This window comes from Balearica regulorum, chromosome 5 (genome assembly GCF_011004875.1).
Source record: "Balearica regulorum gibbericeps isolate bBalReg1 chromosome 5, bBalReg1.pri, whole genome shotgun sequence".
In the NCBI taxonomy this organism is placed as follows: Eukaryota; Metazoa; Chordata; class Aves; order Gruiformes; family Gruidae; genus Balearica; species Balearica regulorum.
This window is the reverse complement of record NC_046188.1, coordinates 15,847,194-15,862,419: the sequence shown is the minus strand read 5'-3', so window position 1 is coordinate 15,862,419 and position 15,226 is coordinate 15,847,194. Positions and strand designations below refer to the sequence as shown.

At 37.4% G+C, this 15,226-nt stretch overlaps 1 protein-coding gene across 3 annotated transcripts in view; it reads left to right on the top strand.

Moving 5' to 3' along the window:
* Window positions 1-935: 935 nt before the first annotated feature.
* Window positions 936-15,226, top strand: part of VRK1 (VRK serine/threonine kinase 1) — a 34,448-nt gene continuing 20,157 nt past the window's right edge. The window contains exons 1-6 of one of the 3 annotated variants that reach the window (XM_075753595.1): window positions 964-1,037; window positions 6,918-6,981; window positions 7,371-7,532; window positions 9,108-9,163; window positions 13,495-13,564; window positions 13,957-14,044. In XM_075753595.1, the coding sequence (XP_075609710.1) occupies window positions 7,376-7,532; window positions 9,108-9,163; window positions 13,495-13,564; window positions 13,957-14,044 (371 nt within the window). In that variant the 5' untranslated portion in view covers window positions 964-1,037; window positions 6,918-6,981; window positions 7,371-7,375. Of the gene's footprint in view, window positions 1,038-1,088; window positions 1,340-6,917; window positions 6,982-7,370; window positions 7,533-9,107; window positions 9,164-13,494; window positions 13,565-13,956; window positions 14,045-15,226 lie in introns of those variants that run through there. The other 2 variants (XM_075753596.1, XM_075753594.1) reach the window with 2 other exon arrangements.

Below are 15,226 nucleotides of genomic sequence, written 5' to 3'. Positions count from 1 at the left end.
CTGTTTTGGCATGTCTTTAATCTTCCACGCCTGTCTCCCGCTTCACAGCTTGGCAGAAGTAACTGTGGGTGTGCACACATTTGTACCTGACAACAAAAGATGGAGATCTAGTGATAGCCGATGACAAATGGATCAGACCTAGGTGAACCAGCACTGTATGATTTGACTCGGACCTGAAGAAAAGGAGATTGGGATGGGGATGAAAGAGAACCAGAAGAAGGAAGAGTCAGAATCCATGCTGACTTTTCGAGGGCATGGACTCTTTTTCGTAAAACTTTGCAATTATTATTAATTTTGGAAAATGCTCGTGTGCACTCAAACCAATTTAAGTATCACAGAACCCGTTAAAAAAAAAAAAGTCAGGACTAAATAAATACAGGCTGTGTCAAAGCGTAGATAAAAAAGCTTCTTCGGAGTAGGGAAAAGCTCCATAGCACAACTGTGTGAGGCTGTAGTTGGTAAATTCAGAAAGGGCCTGATAGGTAAGTAGGACAGTCGGTAAAATCATGAGGTATGTAATGGTACGTGATGAGGCAATGTGCGAGCACAGGCCCTGGTGCTGGGTGGCTGGAGAGGTCGGTTTTGGCCTGGGCGTCAGTCATACAAGATGGAGAACTGCTGCATTACCTTGTTCCCTGGACACCCGGCTGCCTCTTTCTTGCCCAGTTTCCTAGACAAGGGTTATCGCCACACGGTACCAGCCAGACAAAGGCCTTTCCAAACTTATTTTGGCTTAAAACGCCGAGATTTCGTACAGCTACCCTGTAAAATACTTCAGCTCTTGGAACATCGCGGGCGCGGTGCCTGCTGGGAAGTGTAGTCTCCGCAGCCGCCCGCGGAGGTCCCGGACTACACTTCCCAGCAGGCACCGCGCCTAAGGCGGGGCGAGGGCGGGCGGCCGTGGCGTGGCTGTCCAATGGGCGCTGGTGATGGTGGGTGGTGAGCGCCGGGGCGGGCGGGCCGCCTCAGGGCCCCTCGCAGTGCGGGAATTTCGGACGGGGCGGAAGGAGCGGCGGCCGGGTCTGGGCACGGAGGAGGTATTTGAAGCTGGCGTCTGCTTTTGGGGTGTAGTTTGTTTTTAGGAGACGAGTTTGGGGGCGTTGTTTCTCCTCCCCTTCGGCCTGCCGTGTGTCCTCGGCCCGTCTGGCGGGTTGCGACTGGGTTTTCCCGCTTAATCGCTGCGGAGGCTGGTGGTACCGCTGGCGCTCGCTCGGCCCTGTTCTTCCCTCTCGTCTGCTACTGGGGTAGGGAAGGCACCTTCCCTGCTCCCCTCCCGTCGCAGCCCGTGGCGCCGGTGGCATCTCCTTGGGCCAGGAGGGAGGGGCGAGAATGGGGGCAGGTGGGTAAGAGCTCCCTCAGTTTCACTCCTGGGGTCTGATGCACCCCCCCCCCCCCACTTCCCCCGCCTTCATGGGCTGTTGGCTGTAAAGCTGCCTTCGGTGGCAGCGGCCTAAGTTGCTTTCCTTCGAGGTTATTTTTTCTTCTAGCGTAAAGGCGAGGTGGAGTAACAACTATACTCAGTGCCACTTAGAGGTCTGTCACCTTCAGGAACATCCCGGTGTGGCTAACAAACAAAATATCACCTTGGTTGGGAGGCATTCCTGAATTTTGTTTTATTTATTTATTTTTTAAATACAAGCCTACAAATCACAAATAAAAGTCTGCAATTTTAGGATCAGGACAGACCTGTTGTGTAAGAACTGGGCTAAGCTGGTTTCTGTCTGTTGGTGGTTGTGGTTTTTTTTCACTTGCTACTTCTTGCCATTTACCTTCCTTGTTTAAGACCTATACGAATGCAAGCAGGGTGAGCTCTGTTCTTTTCTTCGGTTTTCAATTTGTGCTTAAGGCTTTTAGTAATTAATAGGGAATCCATAGGCCCCTGTTATCATTAGCAAAAATATAAAAGCTATTGTGAAGCTTCATGTAGCTATTACTGTGTCAAAATACTTGTGACTTCCTCTGTAGGAATAAGCTGTCTGCTTAATTCTTGGGGATAATCCCCAAATAAGGTAGGATTCTTAATGAATTTCAGAGCTGTTGATTTTTATACAGTATGCCAAACTATCAAAAAGCCTTTAAGTGCCTCACTCGCATGCATAGGTACTTGCTGGTGATTTGGAGTGACAGATGATTTGGCAGCACCTTATAAAGCTCATTGTGTTCTTTATGCAATAACTGTCTGCGTGATGCTCAAGATTTTCAGGAGAACCTTAAATACTCTTCAAAAGAAGAAAATGTATTCTTGAGAAGGCAATTTAAAATTAGTTAGCAACATAGTAATTCCTCTTGTAAGTGATTGTTTCCTATCTCTGAACAAGCTGCATTCTGAAATTTTAAAAAGTCTGCCACACAGTAGTGTTTAAAAAAAAAATAAAAAGAAAAAAATGTTCAGTTTGCCCAGTGTGGTGCTATTGTGATGAAATGCTTCTCATTAATTGTGGTCCACCAGTGTACATTTATTCATTTTATCTAAAAAGACATTTTCTTATTTCTTGGGGGAGAAACCCTAGCCCTTCTTCTTCTATAAGTACCATTATTTGTCAGATGTCTTAATCACTGGAAAATGAGTATAGTAGTACTCAAAAGTATAATGCAATGATAGACCAGTCACAGAATGCCCAACTTAAGCAAGAAAGTCTTTGTTCACTATTTACCTTACTTGGTATTATAAGTCACTGATACTTCAGGTACTTTTTTTGGTGGCCCCTCCTATGAAACAGTTCTACAGTATTCAGGAGTCTTAAAGTGTTGAGTTCTTTCCCTTTCACTCCTTGAGCAAAAACTTTCTTTTGTTTTTTGCTTCTTTTTATTTCCTTTTTTGCAGGCAGACTTAGAAATCTTGCTATGACTGATGAACAGTATTAATGACGAGTAGATTTCAGGTCTTGCTGGGCCTACCTATTCATGAAGAGGAGCACAGGTCACCAGCATGCCTTCTTTGTATTGAGAAAGAAAATAGGTCCTGCTGAGACAAACAACCATAAAAATGACAATTTTCAGAGAAAAGAAACCAGTTTGACTTGCCACACAGCAGAAATATTTCCTTCAAAATATTAATATTAATTTTGGAGTTTTATTGAGAGTGGATGCCAACAAAAATTGAGAAGTGGCTATTCATATTTATTCTAAGAGTTCAAGTATCACTAGAGTAGCAACCATTGCAGACAACATTTGTAAAGATAACACCACTAATAGCACTATTGATGCAAAATTGTCTGCATATCTCAAGTACAGTGTATTCACTTTCTTCCAAGGTGTTTTATTAGGGATAAGCAGGAGAAATAGCCTTTGTAGTACTATGAGGCTTTTGGAGAGAGTTTAGACAAATAGACTTCTGCTATTCATACTTGTTAGTAGCAAAATCTTTGTCTTGAGCATCTTGTAGCCACATAAAATGCTGCTGTTTACAATCATGCACCTTGAAAATTGTTCTTCTCGGATACCTTAGCTAAGTAGGGTCAGGTCTGTTTGATACTTGAATGATAGTATAGTACTTGACATCTATGGCACTCTATTTCCAAGGACTTCAGCATGGTTGCAGGCACTAATGAATTAAGCTTCACAATACCTGTGGGATAGAAAATATTTCCATTTACTGATGGGGAGACGTAATTGAGATGCAGGAAAGTTAAAGGTGATTTTTTTTTTCTTTTTATGTGTGTGTGAATTTTTAAAGGTGATTTTAGGGAGAAGTAGATGACTTTATTCCAGTTGTGCAATGTACTGTAGACAGCTCTACATCATGTTTGCTGGTTCATAAGTTTCCTGACAAACTCCTTGTGCTTGCTATATCGTGAGTTGAAAAGCATATAGAATGACAGAATTTGCACTAAAATGCCATTATCTTTTTCATTATTTTTCTCTTCCCCCCCCCCAGTTCTATATTCTCATGTTGAAAATTTTTGCAGTTTCCAGGTGGTTTTGCTTTCAATCAATAGAAGAACCTTGAATGGATTTATCCAAATAAACGTGAAAGCACATGCAGCCATTGCTTAAATATTTCCATGGATAACATCTTTTTTGCAAAAGAGTGAGTGCTTAGTATTGTGCATGCTGCCCATTGAAAGCGATCAGTGTTTGGCACCTATGGCCTACTGATAGTTTGACCAACTTGTAAGTAGGCACAGTGCCATTTTAACAGATGGATATGAATATAGACAGCCAAGAAACCATGTATGTGTATCTAGTGTATTTGTTAAGGGCAGGGTTCCCAGCTGGGGACGTTCAAGCTTATGTCCATTTTGAATTTTTGCTTTTATGGATAAAGGGAAGTTGTCATTAATTATTATTTTTTTTTAAACTAAATATCTTCAGGCATACAATTATCGACCACGTTAAACAAAAAAAGGAAAAAAAAAAAAAGAGGGAAACACCAGCTCCTTCGTTAATACTCTTGAGGAGCTATTTTAAGTAAACTTAATTCCCTTTTAAGTGAGGCTACTATCAAGAGACTCACTGCAAATGTCAAAGATGTGAAGCATTTTAATTATTTTATTTTGCTGGCTTGCTAGCTTTATTGGAAAAAAAAAAAGGTATAAATTTTTCTTTTACTGGACAGCAGTCTGTGCAGCATTCAAGCACCTAAGTGCATCTGTCCAAGTCTTGCTGGCATTATTTGTAGTAACTTAGAGGTCAAGAGATGCAGTCTTTCAAGCCCTCTTCATGTCTCTTATATTGTTCTTAGCTTGAGGACAGTATGCTCATTTTGTATACGTTTTTGTACCTTTTAGATGACAGTGTGTTCTTGTTGCACATCTGACTTGTTAGGCAACACTGCTGATTTTTCACTTTCTTTTTCTCCTTATCCAAGTCAGTCGTGGGACTCCAGACTTCTGGTTTATTTTCCACTTCTAATGGTTTGAGTCTGGCCTTTGTTTTGATCCTTTTACTGATCTGGGTGTCCTGAGAAGCTGCTTAAAGTTCTGCTGTGTTCTTTTTGGCCGGCTCCTGTAAGTGATACCAAGGCGTAGCCATTCCTACCACTCTGTTCCTTCTGGTGCTTTGACACCATCATGTTCTCATTGGTATGGTCTTAGCTGAGCTAGCTGGAATTGCATTTGGTGCTTGGACGTGTCATTTTGTCCTGTAGAAAATCTGGAGGAAGAACCTTCCTCTAAGGCAGTACAGCATGTATCACATTGATGGGTTTTTTTTAAAAAAAAAGAAAAAAGTGAAGAGGTGTAAAGAGAGGAGTTTCTTGAAGACAGGGTATGGAAAAAGCTGTGAGTAAACTTAGTCTTAAAATTTTTAATTAAAATGTCAAAACTATATCTTGATTATAGGGAAGAATGTTACTGTATAGAAGTAAGTGGAAATGTGGGAAAGTAATGCAGAATTAAAACATCCTGGTTTTGTGATAATGAAGAAGCTTGTGCTATATAGGTATTGATAAATACCAGTCTCTTCCTGTGATGTGGGTATTTCAGTATTTCATAATACTGTTTTGTCAAAGTTATTTGTTTAATCGCAGTGGGTATTTAGATGTGATTCTGTGACACAGAGATGCTTCTCAGATTAATAAAGACCCTGGAAAAGCAGAGCTTTTGGCATGGAATCATGCAACTTCTCTTCTGTGTTTATTCCTTACCAGTCCTTATAATATGCTGTCACGATGCTGGTGTCCCCAGCCACCGGGGAGGAATATCTGGTTTGAAACCAGCTCAAGCCCATCGCTGTCTTTGAAATTATTTTACTAGTTGTTTAGTTTTTATACTCTTCATGTTGGGCTGAGCCTTGGCTGGCCAGCGCTGGCCTGGCTAACTCGGGGGAGACATTTACACCACCGTTTCATCCACTCAATTGAGCTCCTCAACTGTCGTTTAGCTGTTTACCTAAAACAAAGGCCCCTCACCGGTCCCTTTTGTGTTGAGCTAGAGTGAGCTCCTTTGTTACATCGCCTGGGCTCCTTGGGTGCATCATCAGTTTCCCCGTCTCCAGGGAGTGTTCCAACCATTGTCGGGCTTTATTCACATTCCACCCCTAGAGATTTGGTCAGTCACGGCTGCAAACGTGAGTGTTAGTGGACAGAATAACATTTTCGGGAAACTTGACAGTTATTCTTGCATATTGGGAGAAATACAGAAAAATTGGTATGAGCTACTCTCTTCAGATGTTAGTTGGGTGACAGACATTATTTGGGGAAGAAAGTTTTGTGAAGAGGCTTGTAGAGGGGGGAACGCTTTTAGAACAGCTGTCATAGTTACCTAGTTTTCTATTTGGGAAATTAAAAAAAGTCCTAGAGGAACATTAGAACCGTAAGATAAAAACTGATGTTAAGTAACTGCATTTGGCTTAGGGTTATTGTATTGAGTAGCTAGACTCGTGGGGAAAAATGTATTTTGCTATCCAGAATCTTCCTGAATTGTGTATTAATATTCCTTCCTGCTTCCCCAAGCAAAATAAAAATAATAAAATCCCACCAGTCAGAATGGTATCTTTTAGCCAGTAATGTGGTTCTGTATGCCTTTTATCTTCATAAGGTAGAGGTAAAGATCAGTTCTTTATGAAACAAATCATGAAGGCCTTCCATGTAACAAGATCTAGTGCACTTTTTGCCATATCATGGCCGCATATTCAGTAAGTTCTTTTATTGAATCAAAATCTGGCTCTGCTAAAAACTCAAAACACTTATTTGCTCAAAATGAGGCCTGTTCTGCAGATAGATGCACGTGTTTGGTTCCCATGAACCATTAAGTTATTTCTGGAAATATTACTTATCTGAGACCTGAGGTTGGGAGATGGCAACAGTAATACTTTTACATTTATGATCTCAAAATAGGTAGTTATGTACTAGTTTGATGATTTACTAAATGCTGCCCTATGAACAATAAGCAGACTTTCATTTTTGTTGCTTGCGGTTATATAGGAGAAAAAATGATTAACTGAATGGCTTAAATTTTTTTTGGTATTTTTTACAGCTAAGAGGAATTCCTCATATTATTACTGAAGACTTGGACTATATGACACTTCTTCAATAAGCAGGTTTCATTCCTGGAAAACTGATGAGCTTTATTTCATTAGTTTACTTTTTTCCTAAGTTTAGACCTATGATTGGTTGCGATTGATAACAATAGATTCTGAGATTTTTCTTGCATGTATTATGCAAGGTCTTCTAATAGGTTTCTCTCGTGAAGATTTTTGCTGTCAAATTTTTTTTGTGATGCTTGGAAAATTTAGTTGTTTTTCACTTAGAATTCATGCCAATTACACTACTTACTGTATTTCTTTTAAAGTATCTTTGTAGTAACAAATTAAAACTTAAACAATCCATAATTTTTCATGTTTCTAACAGATTTCTACACAAATAAGTCTGGTCAGCATGTAATGTAAGCTTTTTTTCTTTTTCCTTCCCTTCCTTCCTCTTCCTCTAGGGAAAATGCCATATAATAAGAAGACTTCTGGAAAAAGAGCCCCTGCAAAAAGGAAACTTGCTGAAGTGTTTGCTGTGGGGGAGGTTCTAGTAGATACAGGAAGAAAAGAATGGAAATTAGGTGTCCCTATAGGGCAAGGAGGCTTTGGACGCCTATACCTTGGTAAGTGTAGTTATCTTTGATAATGATTTAAAGTGGAGAGTGAGATGTTTATCCTTATTGAAAGCAATGAAAAATTGACCCTAAGTTAGAAATGCAGAGTGTCTTCAAGTGATATTTTTACTAGAACCTTAGCTTGGTTCAGAGCGTTGGAGAAAAATGACAAGAATGGACAAATGGTCTTTGTAAGAACTGTGGCTGTATGTCATTCATTCATTTTTTAAACCAAAATCTTTATTAATTTTTAGCAGTGTAAGTTAGTATTTATATAAATTTGATTTTTGGTCTGACTGAAAGAAGGGATTTTTGTACGAGTGTCCTTATATCACAAATTCTGAAATGAAACTGTCCAAGCATATTCTATGGAGGCCAGTATTTTGGCTGATTTTGACTTTGCTGATTTTGACTTTTTCATTGTCTTGTGAACTTCTGACATAAGTCATATACTTTTTTTTTTGTCTGTAACCCATGCTCAAAACAAATTGAAATCTTGGACTTTACAGTTTAAAGCATCAGCACAGATATTTTTTTTGCAATGCTGTTTATTGAATTCAAGGAAAACTGCTTTTAGTGGATAGTGTTCCACTAGTAAGTGTTCCACTAAGTGTTCCACTTAGTATCTCTGTTATCTGAACCGGTAAACAGATAAGAGATGTCTTGAGAATACCTCAGGGAATTAAAAAAAACCAACTTGATTGCCCTAGTCATTTTCTAAACAACTTTGAAGGGATGAAAGTTAATGTGATCATGATAATAAGGTTTTTGTTTGCTATGCATTTATGGTCTTCCTCCTCTTGGTGAAAAAGTTGCACTGAATTCATACCGAGTTGAAAAAAAAAAAAAAAATTAATAATCCATCCTGCTTTCAAAACGAATAGACTGCAGCCTAAGTGGATTAAGAAGAAAAACAGAACCAGTGGGTGGCTTCTTGCCAGAGAAGCTCTCTACTACTTACTCAGCCTTGCTCAATGAGCTACTAAATTTACTGAAACTGGAGTTCCAGCTCACTCAAATTGTGTAGCTTCTTCGTGTTAAGAATTCCTGCTTTGTTGAAGCCAAAGCTTGCCCTCTGTTTGATTCCCCATTGTTTGCACAAAGCTGTGCCCCTGACTGTTCCTGTACTTTGTGCTTACCTAACTTGATATCCTTCATACCTGTATCTCCTTCTGTCACCAGTATCAACAGCTTAGTAGTAACAGAAAGTCACTTGGATATGTGACATGGCAAAATAGTTGAGAGAATGTATTTTTCATCTCTATATCCACAACTGTGTATGTTTGTCACAGTCCTAGAGAAGGAAAGAAATGATATTGACTAGGAAAAAATTACTGAATAATAAAACCCCTCCTTTTTTTAGTAAACTGCCTGTTCTCATTAAACAGAAGGAAGAATGCAAGACAATATCCATATAGAGTAGTTTTTCCATATAGAGTAGTTCTGTTACCAAAGTCTAAGGTACTGATACATGTTCACATCAGTTCTTAATTGCTTTGTCATTTGTTTTTCTATGCTGCATAGCAAATAAGTGTATGTTTTGTGACAGTTTCCTACTACTAATAAATGCTTCCTTTTTAACAGCTGATGTTAATTCTTCAAAGTCGGTTGGCAGTGATGCACCTTATGTTGCAAAAGTGGTAAGAGAGCATTTGAATCTTTACTTCACAACTTGAAAATGTTTGTTCTAGAATAGCATGTGTAATTTAAAACATCTTCTGACTGAAAATAATACAGTTGCATAGTGCTGTTTAAAATAAAAGTGTGGTGATATAGATGAACGCTGCTGAGAATTGGGACTCATAAGGATGGATAATGGAACATCAACTGAGTTGAAAAAGGTTCATGAACTGGATCAGACTCTGTTTCATTTGCTGCTTCCTGTAAACAGCCCAAATATCACAAAATGAATGAAATCTGGCTAGCTTTTGGAGAATTTCTGTGATTGAACAGTGAGTCTGTGTGAATTGTTGCTCACCACTGGATGTTGGTAAGCTGACAGATGGCTTGGGAATAGAAATAGCAAAACTTTGATTCCCGAGGTCCCCACAGATATAAAGTCCTTTAAATGTTTTATCATAAAACACATATGTATTCTAATTTCTATTGAATTAAAATGATATCGATGCATAAATTTTTAACCTAATGATTGGAGAGAAGAAAAAGCATTGTTGATAGCTTATTTTTAGCTCATTGTAGCAAATTCTTTTTATTAGCTGATATTTTCTTATGTCTTTAATCTTAAAATAAAAAATATTTATTTAACTTGATTTGGCTATAATGTTCTCTTCCTAAGCTATAAAGTATTTTCTCTTAAATTTTGCTAGATTATTTTGTATAGATGCTACTATTATATATGATTACCTGGTAAAGTCTTAGTAAAAATATCTGGGAATATAGGAATAGCCATAGTAGATCCAGATCATTCATTATCTTCATGGTACTTCTGGTCCTGTGACAAAAGCAAATACCAGAAAACGTACGAGAACTTCACAATGGAAAAAATTAGTTTTTCAGCACAGTTCAGAACTGCAGTGTCTTAATCTTTTATTTATTAAACTATATGGTGATACTGAAATGTTTTACCGCAATAGCTGGCCACTTATGTAAATATGTTGATACTTTTAACATTTGTTCCTGAAACTAAAAGATCAGGTTAATTTAGACTAAAACACGTTTTAGTCAGTATGTGCCTTTAATCTTGATATTTACATCTGCTGACTACAGGGAGATTCTAGAGTACTGGTTTTGATACTGTTCAGACACCCCAAGATACTTGTTGGGGATGACCCTGTTTGTCACTTGCTGAAAAAAAGCACTGCTTACAATGCAAGTGTTGAACTACCACACTTTCAACATCAGCCTACTGCTGCTGCCTTAGGTGTTTGCGGGCAGGAATTCCACATAGCCCAGGAGCCCCAGCCTGCAGCTGCTGCATAGTAGCAGCCTCCTTTTCTATGTCCAACCTGTACCATTGAGGGTGGGCAGTGCCTATTATGCAGGATTTGTGGCCTGGTTTAGAGGCAGATAACAGACATTCAGGTTGTCAGCAGTGGCTTGCCTATGAGCAGCAGTGGCTCCTGACTCCTGATGAGTTTGGACTGATCAGGAAGCAAAGAGCCATTAAACTTTCATGGTAGAATCCAGTTTGACTTGCTTGGAAAATTGTCAGATATGCATTATTTTATGCTGTGCATGATTGCTGTCCTCCTTTTTCCCTGAGGTTGAAACCTGTCCATCTGCTTCTCTTCTCCACTTTGGGCTCTGAATATAAGAAGAGTTATTTTAACTTTTGGGTTGCTTTTATGCTAGATTCACTTTGTTGCAGCAATTTGTAAATACCTCCATTGCTAATCTCCCAGATGACTACTCACTTTTAATTTGTCTTTTATAATTTTGTCTTTATGGCAATAAAGAGTAGCCCCAGTCTTTGTGCTGCCCTCACAAATGACCCGTAACATATTATGCCTCTACAGGCTAGTACAATGCAACTATGGATAAGGGCCTATTTTCAGATGCCTGGGTGATTACTAGTTGATCCATCAGCTGAAGCACAGTGGTTAACAGCTTTGAACAATTATTAGTGTTTAACAAAATATGTGCTTCTATAGTAATGTTCTTCAAATTAAGCTATTAAAGCAGGATGGAAATTGGCTTAGTCTTTGACATATCCTCATAGTATTGATGTCTGAGCAGTACAAAATGAATCACAGTTTTTATTAAAAAAGGAAATGCTTTTTAACATGTGGACCTTTCAGATGTCATTGTTCAGGAGTGGATACAGAGTTTAATAACACTTCATTAAATTGCTGACTGAAAAAGATCAGAATTCTTAAAATACTACTTGAAGAAATTTGTTGGGTTTCAACACATACTCCATAATATATTTCATTATGATATCTTTTCTAATTAGACTTTAATTTCAGTTTTGCAAATCATGTGTTTAGAAGAACCCTGGGCATAAAGTGGTAGAAATTTGTGTTTGAAGTCTTTCTGGTTTTAGCATATTATAAGATGACTAGTATGGCAAATATTGGACATCATTACGTGAGCCTTTTTAACATAGCGTATGCATTTATTTATCAGTATGTGGAATTAATGGTATTATGGGGAAATAGCTTCATAGTCAACATGAAGATCTGCTTTGTGGTTAAATCATTTGTTCGTTCCCTCAAGTATGGAAAAAACAGCAGATTTTCAGCATTTGCTCTGACTAGAGAAAGATATATCTTTTTTTTCAGCACTAAGACATATTTTTTGTGGAATAATTTATTTAAATATAAATATTTTAAGAATTTTTAACACCTACCGTTTTTTTGCTGTATTTTAGTAAGAAAATAACATTCTTCAAAACTATGTAAATTGAATCAAAATAATATGTATAATTTATATTCTAATTAAGTTAGAGTATTAATGGATTATGCTACACAGAAACAAGGGAATAGGTCAAGTAACATTTGTTCAAGATAACTGCAGTATAAGAATTCAGCTATTTAACCCTTCTCCTCTGTATATATAATCTCTATATTATGTCCATAGAAGATAAACAGACTGAAAGTAAATAAGCATGTACCAAAGTTGATGTGCAGTGATCAGTTGGTCTAGTTGGGGTTTTTTTTCATGTTCCTGGCCTAAGTCTGAACATTGGTCCCACAAGGAGGGGGCAGGAAACTGTTTCTTGGCTCCATTGTTTATCAGGGCAGTGCTGCTGGAGAAAGCGAGGTGGAGATAGTGATAGCTTTGTAATCGAGTGTCCAGGCCTCGGGGTGGTGCCAAAGCTGGTACCTGCTCTCATTCTAACCGGTCTTCCTACCCTGCCTCTGAGCCAATCCATCAGATGCACACTAAAGGCCACATTCATAAGTGTGTTTGATCTCTTTACATTGCTTTGTTAATGCCGAACAGCAATAAACCTGTACTAGCTGAGTGGTACAGTCTGGCCTTTAGCAATTTTCTGGATCGCTACATCTGCATTTAAAAGTTAGAATTAAAACCATTTAAGATTGATGTTACGTATCTTGAACTTTTGCTAATATAACGTGATTGTAGTCTTTCTGGGTTTCTTTGCCAGTAATCACATACTTTTTTTTGGTTAGTTTTTTAAAGTGTAGGATATTGCAAAACAGGTATTTTCACTGAGATAGAATGAATTTGGACATATATGAGACTAAAATTGCTTAAGCTTATCTCAAAATCAACCACTTAATTACAAGAGTTGAATTTTTCTTTTTCTCTCTGCTGAGTTCTGGAAATGTAGAGTCAAGGTACTTGCCCATTTGCAATTCTTGCAGCATTACAAAGTTTGGTGTTTTCAAACCAATTTCTCTCTTGCGCTTTACTTGTAATGCGTGTTACCATATATTTGTCCCTAGAAAATGGAACTGAAATACCTTGTTATCTTAAATACAAGGTAGACTCTGAAGTCAAAGTGGTTGTTATAATTTAGTTTAAGAGAAATTGTGAAATCCTCTGTAAATTTTACCTTCATCAACTAATGTACGAAGGGAACAAAATACCTTATGTTCAGCAAGAATTTAACTTTTGTTAAGATTTTCCCATCAAATCATTTCAGGTATTATTTTAGACCCGGTAATGGATATTGCAGCTGATGCAATCTAGCTTTAATCTGGAAAATCTGAGATAATGAATGTTGTTTAATGTTCTCTACTAAAATTTGCTGCCAATTATTGGTAATATTTCTATACATTCCAGTTAATTTGTAATTCTTTAATCTTTTGTTATGGGAAGGGATTCTTTGATGCCCTTAATGTTAAGCAATTTACAATAAAAATAACTTTTTAGACCCAACCTTCTTTTATAAAAAGAATGTATTCTATTTAATTTATCAGCACTGGGTAGAGCATTTGAGGGAGAATATGTTTTTATAGGGTGAATGTTACATTTTGTGAGCTTTTAAAAATTATTAGGCACTAACACAGCAATTTTTAACTAATTTTAAATTGTCTTAAAGGAACCCAGCCAGAATGGACCTCTTTTTACTGAGTTAAAGTTCTACATGCGAGCTGCTAAGCCAGATGAAAGTAAGCAGTCTATTAAAATGTTTTTAATGAACTACAAGCATTTAGGAAAATAGAGACTATAGGAGTAAGGTCGAACTTGAAGAGAATCTTTTTAGATCATTTTCAAAATTATTTTTATATGATTGAAATCTAATTCAGACATATAGTAAAATTAGGGTTTTTTGGAAAGATGTTCTTTATAGTTGTGTTGATGGTATTGTCTAAATTGAAACTTTAGTTGCATCTCTGTCGCTACAATAGATGCATCATTAACTTTCCAGTATACTTTGCATACAAGTTTCCATGAAATAAGCAGCTCACATGTATGTAGAAACTGTCAGAGATGTGAGTACTTCCTTTTTAAGTAAGTCTCCACAGATGCGAATTCATGAACTTTTTGTTTGTATTTTCAGTTCAGAAGTGGACTAAATCCCATAAACTGAAATATTTAGGTGTACCAAGATATTGGGGTTCTGGCTTGCATGAAAAAAATGGAAACAGGTGAATACATCTTTTGTTGGCATATACTGGGATTTATTTCATCCACAACCACTATCCCTTTTAACCTAATTTACTTTGTAAGATATATTTTCCACCTATCTGCATATTGTTCTTTTCTGCTACAAAGTTTCATGTTTGTAACAGGGTGTGCTTAAGGAATAGATTAATAGATACATTTTATCTGTACTTTGTTACTGGTGTTTGTGTCTATTTTCTAGGTGATGTGGTTTTAATTTACCTCAAACATTGCTGTAATACAGTGATGTGGTTTACAAGCTTTTCATGTTTGAATTAAAATAAAATCGACCTCTAATGTATAGAGGTCCTTGAATAATATGACTACCTTGAAATTTTTTTTCTTCTGGTATGGTGTGCACTGAAGGAGTATTTTCACTTACACATATAAAGGACTTACTGCTATCTCTAAATCTATTTTATTTTCCCTAGGGATAGCTTTTCTGACTTAATCTGTGAGCTAGAGTAATTGCTCATCTCACGTTAAATTTTTCTTCAGTCTAGGGGTAGTTTTTAGTATTGTTCCATGTCATGAAGTAACAAAACCCCTTGGTCTTGAATAGTATGCCTGTTTATGTAACAGTCTGTTTCCTAGTGGGCTTTCTCTAAACAGCTATGCTGCAAAGAAGTTTTAGTAGTTCTCTGGCAGCTTGTAGTAGGTCAGGCTTCTTTGTGTGGACCACTACATAGGGCAGTTGGTATGTATGCCCTAGTGTGTCAGAAATATCATTGTTTCAATAGGTCCTCAACTTAAAATCTAATGTACAATCAACGTTGATTTTGAGACGCAAAAGTAAATTCAGCAAAATGATTTTTTTTCCCCCAAATAAACTTTGCTTTGCATTCAGTGTTTAATACATGTGTTTCTTTAATGTAGCCACTATGAGCTTTTACAGTAATAGAACCATTTTGGCTATAGCAGTGAAAATCATAACACCTTTGGCAAGTGAGATTGCAATAGGTTTCACGAAGCAAAATTTACTGAGTAACCATATTAAGTCATTTAGCCACTTACAGAAATACATTTTTTACTTTATAAGTAATTGATGCTTTGGTTTATGTATAGTGAATTACAATACAGATATTTTCCTCTGTGGGTACTTGTTGTATTGCATAACTGGCCAGGAATAAAGATCAGTTTTTTTGATGGATGAACTTTTGACTAGC